The sequence below is a fragment of the Notamacropus eugenii genome, chromosome 4, assembly GCF_028372415.1.
Source record: "Notamacropus eugenii isolate mMacEug1 chromosome 4, mMacEug1.pri_v2, whole genome shotgun sequence".
In the NCBI taxonomy this organism is placed as follows: Eukaryota; Metazoa; Chordata; class Mammalia; order Diprotodontia; family Macropodidae; genus Notamacropus; species Notamacropus eugenii.
The window spans coordinates 70,879,404-70,897,358 of NC_092875.1; the positions used below are offsets into that span (position 1 = coordinate 70,879,404).

The 17,955-nt window shown below is 35.5% G+C and overlaps 1 protein-coding gene across 5 annotated transcripts in view; it reads right to left on the bottom strand.

Annotated features, from left to right (window-relative positions):
• The window catches only part of ZFR2 (zinc finger RNA binding protein 2), a 130,878-nt gene that overhangs the window by 25,800 nt on the left and 87,123 nt on the right, over nucleotides 1-17,955 (bottom strand). For all 5 annotated transcript variants that reach the window (XM_072601775.1, XM_072601776.1, XM_072601777.1 and 2 more), the window contains one exon: nucleotides 5,549-5,690. In XM_072601775.1, coding sequence (XP_072457876.1) covers nucleotides 5,549-5,690 — 142 coding nt within the window. The remainder of the gene's footprint in view (nucleotides 1-5,548; nucleotides 5,691-17,955) is intronic.

The following is a 17,955-nucleotide window of genomic DNA, read 5'->3' on the forward strand; positions in this document are numbered from 1 at the left end:
ATCAATATAATTAGCTACTTGATTAATAATTCATTGATGGGCCATATGAGGAAGTAGAAATAGAACTTAAGAAGACAAATATAGGAAGGACAACTGGTTCAAATGGAAAAAATAATGAATATCACTACCCAAACAAGGACGTCATTGATATACACAGACTCATATACATCTTATCCTCATAAATGTTTGAAATAATCATCTACAAATGTACCAAGCATGCCATTGATAAAGACAGAACAAGGGAAAAAGAAGGTTTTCACATTTGATTTTCTACAATAGACCACATTATTGGTCTTTAAAATTGACTGAAAGGTGTAGAAACTACAAGATCTCCATTATGCTCATTCTATGTTGACTACAAAAAAAGTATTTAACTCTGTAGAGAAAAACAAAGCCATATGTATGTGTGTGTGTGTGTGTGTGTGTATGTTAAGACCATTTCCTTAGAAAATAAGGCCACACATATAACTCTATTCAAGGATATTCTGATGACTAATTAATTTCAAGCAAGGCATAAACTAAAAGCCACATGTTCACCAAAGGTATTGAACACCGCTGTATAGTAAGTTCTGGTTCAGGGTCCAAATGGATGATAGGTGGTGAGGTCCTCCAGATACTTCTCTTTGTGGATGTTCATTGCATCATTCCATAATATTAAAAGGATGAAATGAGATTATATTTGTTGCAAACCTTAAAGCACTATATAAATGCTAGCCATGGCAACGGTTGTAAATACAGGAAAAAGGATGAAAATGTCAACATCTTAAGCCATGAGAAGCAATTGACTGGCCAGTTTATTGAGTTAATATGTCAGTACTTATATTTAAGATACGTACTGCAGAAGGGACAATGAGCTTGGCCCAGAATTTAGTCAGAGTTAGAAGACAGGTTTGACTACTTTTTGAAAACTATGTAGCTCTTTTAATGATCTCAAACTGCTCCCTGACACAAAAATCTATCTTATTATTACTGATATTTTCCCAGTGGTGCTATATGATTGCAAATCTTGAAATACCACTTTCTCATAAGAATCAAATTTGTGTGTGACCCAAGATAAAATGGAGATATGCATGATGGGTACAAGTAGGTTGCAAAGACCTAGGGAAAAGTCACTACATGATCTGTACATATACTTTAGAGGATATTGAGAAAACAGACAAAAATCACATAGGACAGGAAAGTGTTTGTGTGACACCAATCTGTCCTATTCTTTCTCCTACATGTTTGACCATTTCTTCTCAGTTTCTTTTGCTGGTTCATCATACATGTCACATGCACTAACTTGGTAATCTTATCATCAAGCATGGTTGAAATATCATTCCTATGTAATTAACTATTAAAACCATATGGTCATCCCCAATTCTTCTTCTAAGTTCCAGTCCTGTATTATCAGATGCCTACTGGGTATTTTGAAATGAATGTCCCATGGATATGTTCAGCTTTAACAGGTTCATAAACTTTAATCTCAAGTCTTTGAACAACTCTAGGCTTCTTCCATTATACCTATGGAATCTGATACTGTGAAGGCATTAACTCAAAAGGCCCAGGTTCAGAATCTAATTCTGCTGCTAACTAGCTGTGAAATCTTAGACATGTTATCACTTCTCTGGGCCTTAGCTTCTCCATCTTAGGTAATTAGACTAGATGATCACTAAAGTCCCTATAATAACCCGAAATCCTGTGATTATCACATTGACAAAACAAATATGCCCCAGGGCAAAAACACAAACTCCTAGATATTCAAACCTCATCATGGTGTTCAGTCAACTGTAGAGGCACATTTGCTTCTACGTATTGTCATATAACATCTATACACCTAATCATCAGATGCTACTATCATCACAATCCATTAGTACAAGCCATTATCAAGTGGGTTGTTTCTTCATCATGAACTGGGAACAATACAAACAATCTTCTCTGACAGAATGTGGCAAGATGATTTTGGATTATAGATTTAGAAGGTGAGAATCTTAGACACTATCAAATCTAATCCCCTCATTTTACAGATGACAAAATTAAGGCACAGAGAAATTAACTGACTTCCTTGGTGTCACACAAGACTTGGGTCCATATCTGAAGTAGGATTTGAATATGAGTGTTCCTGGACTTCAGAGAGGCCTGGAAAGATTTATACGAACTGATGCTAAATGAAAGGAGCAGAACCAGGAGAATTTTGTACACAGCAACAACCACAGTGTGCAAGGAATTTTTCTGGTAGACTTAGTACTTCATTGCAATGCAAGGACTTAAATAACTCCCAATGGTGTCTTAAGGCAAAATGACTTCCAAACCCAGAGAGAGAACTATGGAATTCAACCACAGAATGAAGCAGATCATTTTCTTTTGTATCATGTTTTGGTTTGTTTTATGATTTCTCCCATTCATTTTAATTCTTCTATGCAACATGACTAAGGTGAAAATGTATTTAATAGGAATGTATATGTAAAACCTATATAAAACTGTATGTCGTCTCAAGGAGGGAGTGGGGAAGTAAAGGGAAGGGAGGAAGGAAGGGGAAAAATCTAAGATATATGGAAGTGATTGTAGAACACTGAAAACAAATAAAATAATAGTAATAATAATAAAAAATATGAGTCTTCCTGATTCCAAGTCCAGTGCCCTATTCACTATGCCACATTAATGGTGTTTTAAAGATGGCAGATATTAGTATTTTTTTAAGAACTCTTTCTCCTTTGAAATATAAAGGGGAAAGAATAGAGTTTTCTGAGGTTCTAATTCTTCTGAATATGGTTCTAAAGATATTAGCATATATTTTACATAGTACCTTATGACTGATGAATAATTGAAGAATAAATTATTGCCACCAAAAAAAAAAAGGCCAGAAAGAGAGTATTAGCAACTACCAACTTATAAGCCAACCTTCTCATTTCTGTTATGAGAATGATCTAGACATATACCCAGGATATTCTTGATAAAAATATAAAAGGTTGATTCTATTTTTACAATGGTATGCCATAGCAGACCACATCTTCAACTGCATAAGTGTTTGAGAGAGACAAAGAATACTTTGCACAAAGATACCACTTTGCTTATTGTTTATGACAAAATATTTGATTTATCAGAACAAAATTTCACCTTAAATATTCCTTTGCAAAATAGTATCTCCCATGTATATATTTAAACCATACAGGATTTCCTGATAAATGTAATAGATAAAACTTTATTCCATTTTTTTCTCTATAATACCAAGCAAGGCATAAAATAAAGTGATGTGCTCTCCAAGATGTTTGCTACTGCCAGGAGAGATGTTCAACCCAGAATAGAAAAAAGAAGGGGGATTCCTTATAGCCAACGAGGTTTCCCAGAATCTCATATTTTAGGATGTCACTGTGATGACTGCATCAAGTCATCAAATATTAGAGACTCTTCAATGAAAACTGTAACTCTTAACAGAATTCAACCTAACAACCCAGAGAGGAAAACTTCATAAATGAAGACAATCCATTGACTAGACTGTGTTTAGTTATATGGACACCCAGTTGAGAGGATGTCTCCATAAAAGACATCAGTATATGCCTCTTGGACAATCCACAAATGGATAATAAATTGGGCCTGGAAATGAGAAGACAGACAGTCACAGGCTGGCTTGCTTTTGAGGAATTGCACATCACTTTTAAAGATATCTAACATGTTTCCTGAAACACAAAGATATCTTTTAATTTATTTGGGATTTTTTTGCTTTTTATTATAAAAATTTTTTTAGATCTGCCTTCTCTCCCTCCTACGTATCTACTTTCTTCATTGAAAAAACAAGAAAAACAAGTCCATTACAAACATGTATAGTTAAGTAAAACAAATTCCCCTATGGCAATATCAAAAAAAGAATTGTTCAACCTCCCCCTTGAGTCCATCAACTCTCATTCTGGAGATGGGTAGCATATTTCTTCATTAGTCCTCTGGAATTGTGGTTGGTCATTGTGTTGATTTGAGTTACTAAATTTTTCAAAGTTACTTGTCTCCACAATGTTGTTATTACCATATAAATTGTCCTCCTAGTTCCACTCACTTCATTCTGAATCAGTTCATTCAAGTCTTCCCAGATTTCTCTGAAATCATTCCCTTCATCACCAATCATTCCCTTTCTTTGATGCCTTTGGGGTATAGATCTAGTAACGGTATTGTTAGATCAAAAGGTGAGAGTAGTTTAATAGATTTGGGGGTGTAATTCCAAATTGTTTTCCAGAATGACTGGACCAGTTCACAGCCTCATGGCCTTTTTTTAACATCAATATTCTTTTTATGTTCTTGCATAGTTGTGAATCTTGGAATATTATAGTCTTCAAAGGATCAAAATTGCATGCAAGGTGAATAAAAAGGCACCAAAAGAATATACACAATTACTATAAGAATGAGATCAACTTTAATTGGGAATAAAATCAAGATTACAAAACACTAGACAACAGTGGTACTAACTTATAAAGTATACACCTATCCTTTATTTTAATAAATGGAAAACTATTCATGTATCATGTATCACTATCAGTTGCAATCATCCTTATGTTATTTTACTTCATGGTTTTGGAGGATTGTATACAGTGAGGTGTATATAGTTGGGAGAAGTTGAAGATCTATGTAACACATTGAAACAAAATATATCAATAAAAACTTTAAACTTCTTTAAAAGCATCAGAACAATAGGCAAACCAAAGAGGTATGGGAAGATGTACAGTACATAGAAGTAGGCATATTTCTAGTGACAAAGTGGTTATGCAGAAAATGTATGTTAGGAAAAGGAGGTGGTTTATTTAGCTATGAAGCAAGAGAGAGAGAGAGAGAGCAATGACAGACGGGCAGCCTCTGCATGCTATACTGGTACCCATATATTCTCAAAAGCCCTAGAGGAAGGCTTCCAACACATTGTATGTCCCATCCTCATGCCCCTTTGGAAGATTCATGTAAGTATGTGAACAATAAGTGTTTTCATGCTTTTTTACCAAGCATGTGAAAAGTTATAAATCCAGTGCAATCTGCACAACTAAAGGGAAGTATCTCAATATGAGAACACAGATCCATTAATGCAGTGATATGTGGTTTCTTCACAAAATATCATTCCCATTTTACAGATGGGAAAACTGAAGCTACGAGGTTAAATGACTTGTCCAAACTCAATCAGGCACTAAATAGTGGAGCTGGAACTCAAACTCAAGTCTTCTGACTCCAGGAATTCTTTCTACTACATTATATTTCCTTCCTACAATGAATATACTCTCACTGGGCACAGTAAATAAAATAATTCCAATACCCATAGCACCTTGAGATATACAAAGTGCTTTCTTCACAACAATCATCTGAAATAGTACAAATATTAGTGTCTTTATTTTACAGATAAGGAAAGTGAGACTCAAATTGAGTGACTTGCCCAAGGCCATATAACTAATAAGTTTCAAAATGAGAACTTAAACTGAGTCATACAATTTCACATCTCTTTAATTCCATGATACCTCTGAACATACTGAACAGTTATATAATAAAAAATTTTAAGGGAAAGATGGTGTAATTTTCATGAATGAAATAGTATATACCTCACCTTTGTCTGTGGAAGTATCCTCTCGCATCAGGAGCGATGTGACAGAAATCGTAACCTGCATTTTTGGTTCCTTGCATGAGGCAATAACTATATTTGCTTCTTCTGTGTCAGATGAAACCTCATACTTATCCTCGGTTACTGTCTATAAGTTTGAAATAAAATATAAGAAGACTGTCTTATCCCACCAGAAACGCTCATTTTCACAAAACCAAAGCTATGTTACAACACAGAATTACATAACAGAACTGGAATATGCAGTGTCAGACCTGGCAAGGACCTGAAAACATGGCATCAGAGCTGAAGTGACACTCAGAGGTCATCTAAGCCAACCCACTGATTTTGCAGAAGAAGAAAATAGAGCACACTTTCACTGTTCTTTAAAGTCCCTCTATCTCCTCTGATCCTCTCTCAGGAACAAACCCAATCTGCTCATCTCCTATTATGTTTTCTTCTTGATCCATCCTTCTTCCATGATTGTCTCTTAAAGCACTACTCCATCCAATTCTATCTCTCTCCAACAAAAGTCCAGGGTCCCAGTGTCTCCATGAAGGGTATCATCCTTATTCCCAAGTAATTCCAAATTTAAAATACTTTGTCCTTGTCCCAGAATTTCATCAAGTGAAGGATAGCAAATAAAGTAGGTGAAAGGTCAAAATATTCCATGGCTTCAAGGATATAGATAAATGTTCAATACAACATAGAATATGACAACAATTATTTTGTGTTCTCATAGAAACCTGGAACATGTAAATGACAAAAGATGTGAGAACAATGTGTGAGGTTGACAGAAAGTCAGTTCTGGAAGGCACTCACCTAATAATGGCAGCCTCACTAAGAAACCAGAAATGTCTCTTTTTAACTCTAGTGAACTCATGAGTCTGCCATTAACCTCTCCACAACGTTTCACACTATAAACCATCTTCTTCTTTTGGAACTCCTCTCTTTGGCTTTCATGACACTGTTCTCTCTTGGTTGTCTTTATCTTTCCTTCTCAGCCCCTTCTTCTATCCACTAAGCCAAAAAGTTCTATCCTAGACCCACTTCTTTCTTTACATATTTTCTTGGTGAATCCATTATCTCCAATGGATTTAGCTATCATCTCTCTACAAATGACTACTAAATCCAGTCCTACAATTTCTCCTCATCACCAGCCTTGAATTACCAACTGCCTGCCACATATTGCCACTTCAATGTCTTGCAGATATCTCCAACTCCAACATTTCCAAAATGGAGTTCATTATGCCATGCATTTTCCCTAAACCTGTCAATTCTCCTAATTCCATGTTTCTGTTGAGGGGGAAACTATTCTTCCAGTCACGTAGATCTGCAATTTCAGAGTCTTCCTGAACTCTTCATGCTGCCTCAAAAACCATATCCAATTAGGTGCCAAGTCTGGTCAATTCTACCTACACAACATCTCTCATATCCAGCCTTTTCTCTCCACCCACACAGCCAGCATCTTAATTCAAAACTTCATCATTTCTCACCTGGATTATTGCATAGCTTCCTAATTGATATTCTTACTTCCATTTTCTCTCTTCTACAATCCATTCTATACACTACCGACAAATCTAAAACACAAATGTGACCGTGTCACTCCCCTACTCAAAAATTTTCAGTGGCTTCTTACTGCATCTAAGAAAAATAAAATTTTCAGTCTGTCATTTCAAATTTTCCATAATCTTTACAGCTCATACCTATCAATCTTATTTCATATTAGTTCTCTTCATATGATTTTCCAAGCAAACTGTAAATTTCATCCCCCACCTCCATGTTTTTCCACAAGTGGTCCCCCAAATTTGAAATACACTCCCTTTTCCTTAATCAAATCCTTAATTTCCCTCAACACACAATTCAGGTAACATTTCCTACATGAGGTCTTTCCTAATTCCTTCAAATATTAGTATCTCTCTCCTTGAAATTATTGGAAATTAGGTGGTATAGTGGAGAAAACATGGAGTCAGGAAGACCTGAGTTCCATTTCTCTTTCAGACATGTAACTAGCTATGTGACCCTGGGCAAATCATTTAATTTCTCTTAGCCTCAGTTTCTTCATCAACAAAAAGGGATTCATAATGGTACTTACCTCATAAGGTTGCTGGGAGGATCAGCTGAGATTGTATAAAGCATTCTGCAAAACTTAAAGAGCTATACAAAGTTTAGCTATTACTATTTACCTGTGTGTATGTTGTATCCCTGCCCCGTCAGTATTACATAAAAGGTAAGCTCCTTAAGGGGAGGGATTATTTCATTTTCCTCACCCATTCACCCCATAAATCCAATCTCTCATCAAGTCTTACAGTTTCTACCTTCATCTTCTTCACATGTACCCCCTCACCCATTACCTCTTGCTTGGACCACTGCAATAGCTTTCCATTGGTTTCCCTACCTCAAGCCTCTCTCTCCTCTTTCTGGTACATCCTTCATTTGGCTGCCAAAGCAACCTTCCTAATGCACAGATCTTACCAAGTCACACCCTGCCCCCCACCACACACATTTAATAAACTCCTGGGGCTTCCTATTATCTCTAGAATCAAATAGAACATCTTCTGTTTGGCTTTTAGAACCCTTTACAACCTGGCCCCTTCCTACCTTTCCAGCTTTCTTATACTTTACATCCCTCCACATACTCTATAATACAGCCCTGCCTCATACACGATACTGTCTCCTGACTGTACCTTTTCCCTGGCTAACCCCCATGCTTTGAATGGTCTCTCTCCTCACCTCTACCTCTTGGATTTGCTGCCTTCCTTCAAGATTTAGTTCAAATCCAACCTTCTGTACAAGTTCTTTCCCTCTGTCTCTCCCTCCACCCCACTCCGAGTGTCTTCCCTCTGAGATTACCTTCTTTTTACACTGCATATCTGTTACATAAATATTTATAGTTGTTTGCATGTTGTATACAACATTAAACTATGACCTCATTAAGGGCAAAATATGTACTTTTGGTATTTCTTTCTGTAACAAGCAACTAGCCATTGATCCCAGTCCCCATAAAGCATGAAGCTGAAGCAATTCCCTACCCACATGGAAGAGACTGAGGAACTTGCTTCTGGGAGAGATACGATATGTAATGGAAGTGCCTTGGAAAGATCTGGGGCATGTGTATACATTCTTTAGGTGATGTTGGTCTTACTGGCTATAGCTATAAGGCTAGAATTGAGGAGTTATTCAAAAGGCACTAGTTGGCCCCCTCCTCTCTTGGTCTTGTCCTTCCTTTGGTTTGTTTTCTGGTATGACAGCATTGTGGTGAGACAATGTCATGAAGGGAAAGAAAGATCTTGGACTTTCCCTATCCAAGAATAGTATATGGCGTGATGAATATAGGAGTTAGTTATTTGTATCAATGTTCTTTCATCTGAAGTGAAGAAGACTATGGCCTTGTGAATTTCAGAAGCTCAGGAGAACAAATAACCAATGTCCAGAAGTCCAGACGTCCAAGCCATGCCAGATTTTATGAGAAGCTCAGCACTGATCCCATGGGAAACAAGGAGAATGAGCAGCAATGCTGCTTCTGGATGTGAACTTCGCAAGACCAGTGCCATGTATAAACTGTGTTAAGTTTCATCACTCTCTTCCCAGAAATCAACACAGAATAGAGCAGAATGTGCCCCAAGGTATTGAGTGGGAATGTTGGTATTTCTGGTCTTCATATATCTTTCAAATAAATAAAAGCTAACTAATGTTAGTTGATTAAATGAAACTTTTCCAGTCACTGATGGGTAAAAGTGAAGGGAACACACTTTGAATAAAGACTTGAGCCAATAATATTAAAGAAAAAACATCTCACTCTCTCAGGGATATCTCCAAAATCTTGAGAATGAGATACAGGTAGGCTAGCTCTAGGAGAGTGAAATCACAGATATTCAATACATTTGTATCCCCTGCACTTAGCACAGTGCCTAACGCGAAGTAAATGTGAGATATTCTTTTTTTATTTGTTTTTGTAACTCCAGAGCCTCATAACATGTTCTGAATACAGCAATTTAAAGTTTCTTGAAACAAATTAAATTTAATTTCACATCCTCTTCCCAATTTACTTTTCTAACCTTATTCCCTATTGCTATTCCTATAAAAAACCAACCCTCCTCCCAAATCAAATTGGCCTGCTCCTCCAGACTAGCCTTGTTCATTTATATCTTTGCTAACATGATTTCCCTCATCTAAACAGTGCCCTTAATAACTATCCACATCCTATCTAACCTCCAGAACCCAGATAAAATTATACTTCCTTTTTTTCAGGCCTCTTCTGATTATTTTAGCCACAATTAACTTTCTTGTCTTGAGCTCCCATAGCAAATTCTGTTTGTACCATTCACCTGACATTTACAATAGATTCCCTACATTAAAGTCCTCCTCCAGTGCCTTATCATGATATAAAGATGATCCTATATCCTTTTTTTAAAGAAAAGTTTTACTAATGATGCTTTTTATTTTTTATACTTCATCATTTTACAACATTCTCTTCCCCTCAAATTATCTCTTCTCTACTCATCCAACTCTAGTGGCTTTTTATTACCTCTAGGATGAAAAATAAACTCCACAGATTAGGTGTAATTTTATTTTTCACGCAAAGAACCATCTTCTTTCCCTCTAAAACCACTCCAAAACCATTGGAAAAGACCAAGACAAAACAACACCAAAACTCCGGATACAAAAATGTGCGATCAAGCAAAACAAATTTCCTGATTGACCATGTCCTCAAAAATGTCCCAGTCTATATTCTGAGTCCATCACCTCTCTAACAGGAGATTGGTAGACAATTTCATCATGAATTCTTGCTAATTGTGGTTGTTTATTATATCGATCAGAGTTCCTAAAAATTTCAAAGTTGTCTTTACAATACTGCTGTTATATAAATTGTTCTACTCACTTCACTCATATCAATTCATACAAGTCTTTCCAGGTTTCTCTGAAACCAATTCCTGCATCATTTTTGATAGCATAATAGTATTACATTCACAGTAATATACTACAATTTATTCATCAGTTAACCAATTAATGGGCATCCCCTCAAGTTTACAATTCTTTGCCACTATAAACATAATTGCTATGAATATTTTGGTATATACATGCCCTTTTCCTCTTTCTTTGATCTCTTTGGGGTATAGACCTAGTAGTGGTATCATTGGGCCAAATGCATAGTTCAGCAAGTTTGGGGGCATAGTTGCAATCTGCTTTCCAGAAAGGCTGGTCCAATTCACAGCTCCACCACCAGTGCATTAATATACCCATTTTCTTACAGCCCTTCTAACATCTGTCATTTTTTTTTGTCAACTTTGCCACTGAAATGCGAAGGAGCCAGATCTTGAGAGTTGTTTTAATTTGCGTTTCTCAGTAATTTAGAGCATTTTTCATAAGGCTATTGATAGTTTAGATTTTTTCCTTTGAAAACTGTTTATAATTTCTTACCCTTTGGTGATGACTCTTATTCTTAAAAATTTGAATCAGTTCCCTATAAACCTTAAACATGAGACCCTTATCAGAGAAACTTGCTGCAAAGATTTTTGTCCATTTACCAACTTTTTTTCTAATTTTAGTTTCATTGATTTTGTCTGTGCAAAAACTTTAATTTTATGTTATCAAAATTCTCATTTTCCCTTCTGTGACTCTATCTCTTGTTTGCTCATGAAATATTCCCCTATACATACATCTGAATGGTGACTTCTTCCTTGCTGGAAATAAGATATCCCTTATTTCTAAGTCACATACCCACTTGGAGATTATCTAGGCGTATAGTATGAGATACTGACTTCTGTCAAATTGCTTTCCAGTTTTCAGAAGTTTTTTTTCTAATAGAATGTTTGCTCCAGTATTCCCTGACTTGTTGATGATATCTGTGAGTTTATTTTATACCCTGCATCTTAACCGACGTTAATTGTTTCAATTAGTTTTTAACTATCTAGGGTTCTCTAAGTAAACTATCATACAATCTGCAAAAAAACAATTTTTTTCTATTTGCCTATGTTTCTTTCTTCAGTTTCTTTTTTCTTGTCTTATTCCTATAGTCATCATTTCTAGCACTATACTAAATAGTGTTATAATGAATATTCTTTTTCTGCTCGATTTTACAGGAAAGGCCCCTAGTTTATGCCTATTACAGATAATGCTTGTTCTTGGCTTTAGATAGATACTACTTATTGTAAGGAAAGCTCTATTTATTTCCACGCTTTCTGTTGTTTTGGGGTTTGTTTGTTTTTAACAAGAATGGTTACTGCATCTTATCAAATCAAATCCTTTTTGGCATCAAGAGATGCAAGGATCTGACCTTTCTGCTGCTCTTCTTGTTGATACAATCTGTTCTATTTATAATTTTCTAAATTTTGAACAAACAGGGTTCTTGGTATCAAGCCAATCTGGTAATAACAAATAATCTTTGTGTCATATCGTTGTAGTCATTTTGTTAATATTTTACTTAAAATAAGTGAATCAATATCCATCAGGAAATTGTCCTATAGTTTTCCTTCTCTATTTTGATTGTCCTTGGTTTAAGACCATATTTGTATCATTCAAGAAATCTGGTAAGATCCCTTATTTTCCTAGTTTTTCAGTTTATACAATATGGGAATCGATTGTTCTTTAAATGTTTCATAGAATTCACTTGTAAATCTATCCGATCTTGTGTTTATTTTTCCTTTGGCAGTTCATTCATTTATGGTTTGTTCAATTTCTTTTTTTAAGACGAACGTTAAGTCTTCTATTTCTTGTTCTTTTAATCCAGGCATTTCAGTACTGTAAATATTCTTCTATTTCATTTACTTTTCAGTTTTATTGCATCTAATTGGGCAGAATATAGTTCCTAATAATTTCTTTTATTTTTTCTTGATTAGTTGTGAATTCACTGTTTCATTTTCAATATTGGCTTCATTTTCTTTCTTTTTATAAGCCTATTTACTATTTTTTGTTCCCCATTCCCACAAGAAAAACAGCTCCAAGTTTTACTTACTAATGTGAAGGGGTTTTTTTCTTTCAATTTTGTTCTTCTTTGATTTTCAGAACTTCTGTTTGGGTATTTAATGGGGGGAGGGTTCATTTGTTGGTTTTCCAGGTTTGGTTTGGGTTTTTTTTATGCTCAATTCATGGATCTGCTCTTTCTTTATTAACTAAAGGATTTAGAGATATAAATTTTTCCGAGTACTGCTTTGGCTTTATCTCAAAAATTCTAACATTTTGTCTCACTGTTGTCATCTTAACCTTTCCAGTGCCTAGAATGCACTCCCTCCTTACCTCTGATTCAAAGAATCCTTTTCTCCCTTCAAGATTCAGTTCAAACCCACCTTCTACAGTTATTTAGTATCCAATTAATTTTTAATCATTTTTCAGCAGTCTTTTGCTAAATATAAATTTTATTATACTATTATCCACTCAAATGCACTTAATATTTGTTTCTCTGAATTTCTGAAATTTTTATACCTGATATACTTGGTCAATTTTTGTAACAATGCTATGTTACTGAAGTAGATATACGTGTATGTGCGTGTGTGTGTGTGTGTGTGTATAACACAATATGTATCCTATGCATGTATGTATGTATACATATACACATGTATATATGTACATATTTTAATAATCTCCATGTCTGTCATATCTAACTTCTCTAAAATTCTATTCAGATCCTTCACTTTTTTTGCTGTTGTTGTTTTTGCTTAGATTTATAGTTCCCACTAATATATTTCACTATTTTCCCCTGTAACTCACTTAACTTTTTAAGTATTTAGATCCCATGTCAGCTATGTATATATTGAGTATTTTTACAAATTTACTGTTTATGGTATTTTTTTAAGCAAAGTGTAGATTCCTTGTGATAGAAGTTATTATTTTTCTATTACACTGATAACCAATTATTAAATTAAGATTAAGGGTTTTTTCCTCTTTATTTCTTCATTCAGGGACCAGCCTTGTAGGTCATTCAGCCAGTCTCAGGACTAGGCTGATGGATGAGATTGACTTAATCCTAGAGGTACACTGATTCCACCCAACTAGAAGGTCATACTTTTCTTTATAGTGTAAATAGAAACTAATCTAGATGAATTCCAGCCCTAAAGCAGCAAGTCTTTTCAGCCCCAAACTGTGGTTTAGAGTGACCCAGCTAATGAAGGAGAAAACCAACCACAGAGGTCTGGGTAGAGATGAATTCCTTTGTCCCTTTATTAATTGTTCACCAATCAAGGTTGATTTTTACTTGTCAAAGCCATTCCCTTTTCCAAAGGTATTTAAGCATTCAGTGATCTCCATGGTTTTGTACTTTATACTTTTCCATCTCTGTTTTCTACCACCACACACACATTCCCTTTATGAAAAAGAAGAGGGTGGTGAGAGAGGAATGAGCTCCGCACCTACACTGAGTATTACAGTTTTGGGGTCATCCTCTGCCTCTTCTTTTTCCCTTACATAGGGACCAGTAATTGGTTCTTATTCTTTCAAGTTCCTCTTTGAAATTCATCTACCTTAGAGTCTGCTTTGCTTAAGACTAATCTCTCCCTTAATCTAGCCTCCCTTCAACTCCCCCATTTACCTGAGTGAAATGTATTTCTATATCCAATTCTGTGTCTGTGTGTGTATTCTTTCCTCCTTTGGCCAGTTCAGATGAGAGTAAGCTTCAAGTGTCATCCATTCTCCCATTAGTCCTTCCTCCTTGTCTGTATAGACCTCTACCTGTATACCTTTCTCAATTCTCACCCCTCCCCACAATCTATTGTTCTTCCTCTACTTTTAAGATCATTAAACATCCCAGAACCACTCTCAGGGCCTCACCATAATAGCTCTCTATGAGGTAACGATCTGTTTCCTTGCTCATTCTTTTAGCCTACTCCTGACTTGAGACTTTATGTCAGCGCCAGACCCTGTTCACTTCTGAGGGGAACGTCTGCGCTGAGTTTTTGTCCTTGAGTTCTGCTGCTTCTTCAGGTTTTGAGAGTTGTATTATTCAGTAATTCAGGGAGAACTCAGGTTATAGATCTGCAAATTTTCAGTGCTCACAACATAGTCTGATCCAGAGCAAAATCTGACAGCTGCCTCCCCTAGCCTCAGCTCTGCAACTTGCTGACCTTCATTTGGATCTGTGCAACACTCTTTATGGCTTACCTCTGGAGGGAAGCCCCAATAGACAGTTACTGGATTCAGTCACTATTAGCCACCTGGGAAGTTCTACAAGTTTACTGTGACTAGACCTGCAGACTCCTAGGATTCCTTCTTTGGTTATTGCACTGCAGGTTTCAGACTAAGATGTAGCCTGGAACTAAGACTCCAATCTGTTCCTGTGACCAGTCACATAGCTGCTGTTTGTTTCTGAACTTGCTCCTGGCTCAGTACACAGACTAGGGAACATCCAGAGCTTCGAGGTCAAAGAAAAAAATACTGCTAGCATCCAGAAAAAAAAATAATAATTCAAGTACCAAGGAGATGTGGTATGGGAAGTACAGTACTCAAGAATGCATGGACTTTTAGCCAAGCATAACTTAACCAAGGAGACTACATACTCAATAAACAACCTACAGTGCTAGCCCTGGGCACCAGTCCTCCTCAGCTCCTCAGTCTGGTCCCAATCTGTGACCCAGAATTGGATGGTAAACCAGAGGTGCCAAGTGGTCCCTGTTCTTGCATTCTGTTCAAAATTGGGATCTTCCAGAATGGGTCTAGGACCTCTTCTTGCCCGGGTACACTACCTTGGTCCTCTTTTAGTTCCTTCATGCTAGAGTGTTCCCCACAAGATACCTCTGGCCAAAGCCCATCCCCAGGATCTGCAGACCTTTCTGTCTCTCTGATCTTTCCACTGATTCCCCTGGATTTCCTGCTCAGAACTTTGTTTTATGGATGTTCTGAGAGGAGCTGCATTAGGGGATTTGGGCTGTACTTCTTGTTATTCTGCCATCTTGACTACCAACTGATTAACTTTGAAAGTCCTTCCCAACCTAACTCGTCTACTTTTCCAGCTTCTTTACACATTATTCTGTGCCACCCCTACCCCCTTGCCACCTCCCCCCTCTGATCTATCCAAACTGACCCCCTCATTATTCAGCACACATCTATTCATTTCTGTCTGTTTCTTTGAATTGCATCTATAATGCCTGGAATGCACTCCCTCCTCACCTCTGGTTCATAGAATCTTTTGCTTCCTTCAAGAGTTCAAGCCTCACCTTCTACATGAAGCCTTTCCTGATCCCCCAACTGCTAATGCCCCCCTTCTCTAACTACCTTATATTTATTCTCTTTATATTTAATCTCTCCATACATAAATAAGCAATCACACACACAAACTTATACTGTTATATGTACATGTATATATTTTATATATGAGTATGTATGCAAGTATGTGTATATATATGTACACATATATGGAAAGAAAGAGGGTCTCACTTGTTAATATGTAAGCTTCTTTAGAATAAAGATATAAGAATAAGCATTCAGTGATATAAGGATAAGTCTCATTCTTTGTATTTCTAACCAAAAATATTGGCATACTGTAGGTGCTTAATAAATGTTCACTGATTGACCTATAATAAAGAAAAACAATTAAGTAATATCAACTGACAAAATGACCACATATGATGTTCATGGAACATTCCATACCTGTCTCTTTCTCTGTCAAAATGTTTATTTCACTCTCTGTTCTCAAGGACCAAGTGATCATCATAATTAATCTGAGCTCCGCTATCTTTTAATGATGTTTTTAGTTATATTATTATAGTCATGTGTATTAGTCTCTTCGTTCTACTTTCTGTATCATTTAATAGAAGCCCTTATAAACTTCTTTGAATTCTTCACATTTACAGTTTCTTGCAGTACAAAACATGTCAACATGTATTCATACATCACAATTTGTTCAACTGTTAATCAATGGACACCCACTTGGTGTTTTAATCCTTTGCTATCCTTAAATGTGATATTAATAATAATATATATGGAAACTTTATTTCTTAATTTGATTTCTCTGAAGTATATTCCCAATAGAGTATGAAAAGTCTAATGAATCTTGTCTGAATTATGTCCCCAAACAGGTGAACCAACTAATATATAGCTTCACCAACAACGTACTACTATATATAACTTTTTAGAGCTCCTCCAACATTGGTTATTTCCATCTTTTATCATCTTTGTTAATTTGAGTGAGTTGAGTGTAAGTTGAAACTTCACAGTTTGTTTTAATTTGAATTCCTTTATAATTAGTGATTTAGAACTTTTCTTTTAATATGGCTATTGACCATTTGCATCTTGCTTTGCAAACTGTTTCTTCATATCTTTTAACCACTTGCCTATGTAATAATAGCTCTTGGTCTTCTCTGTGTCAATTCTCCAAAAATGTTTAATATCAAACTTTTATCAGATAGATTTGAAATTTTTCCCACTCAAATAACTTCACTTCTCTAGCCACAATTATCTCATTTGTGCAAAAGCTTAATAATTTTACCTAATCAAAATGAACAAGGTCGATTCAATAAATTGAAAGGAAAAGATTTTCTCTTTAAGATCACTTCTACTCCTTGTTTAGTTAAGAATTTCCCTCCTCACTACAGTTATGAAAGATACATTCTTCCATTCTCCTCTAATGCTTTTTATTGATGTGACCCCACATTTAGACAGCATATTCATTTGGAATGTTTTTGGAATAAGGTATAAAATGCTGGCTTAAACTCTTTTTATTTTTAAACCAAACTACTGTTCCTTTTCAGCTTTTCCAACAATTTTTACTGAAGAGATGCCTTCCCCCAGTAGTTTCACTTAATGGATTTATGAAACACTGGGCTATACTCAATTGCTTTTGGATCTGGTCAAGTCTGTTCCATTTATAGACTAAAAATTTTTTTTTACCATAACAAGTAGTTTTAATTACTAATACCTCATAATATAAATTTGAGATCTGATAATGCTACATATCATCCATTCTCGTTGTTTTTCATTAGTTCCCTTGAGATTTAGCTGTTTTATTTCTCCAAATGAATGTTCTTATTTTATATAATTTTATGAGTAAATCTAATTTGGTAATTTGGATTATTATAATACTAAATCTATAAATTAATGTAGGAAGCATTTTTATTATATTGACATGACCTAGTTAAGTTTTCCATTATTTCTATGCTTTAATATCATATTATACAATGTAATTATATGATTACAAAGCATTTCTTACAGAAATAAAGGAAAATTAATATAATACATACAAAATGACAATGTTACATTATATAAGCATATTATAAATTATACAAATCCAGAATGTATCTTGGTAAGTTAATATCCAGATATTTTATGCATTTACTTGTTATTCTGAATGGAATTTTTCTATCATTTCCTCCTAGCTTTGTTAGTACTCTACAGAAATGTTAATTTGGGTATGTGGGTGTTGGTGTGGGTATGTGTGATTTTATTTTGTATCCTGCTACTTTACTGAAGCTATTAATAATCTCAATTCT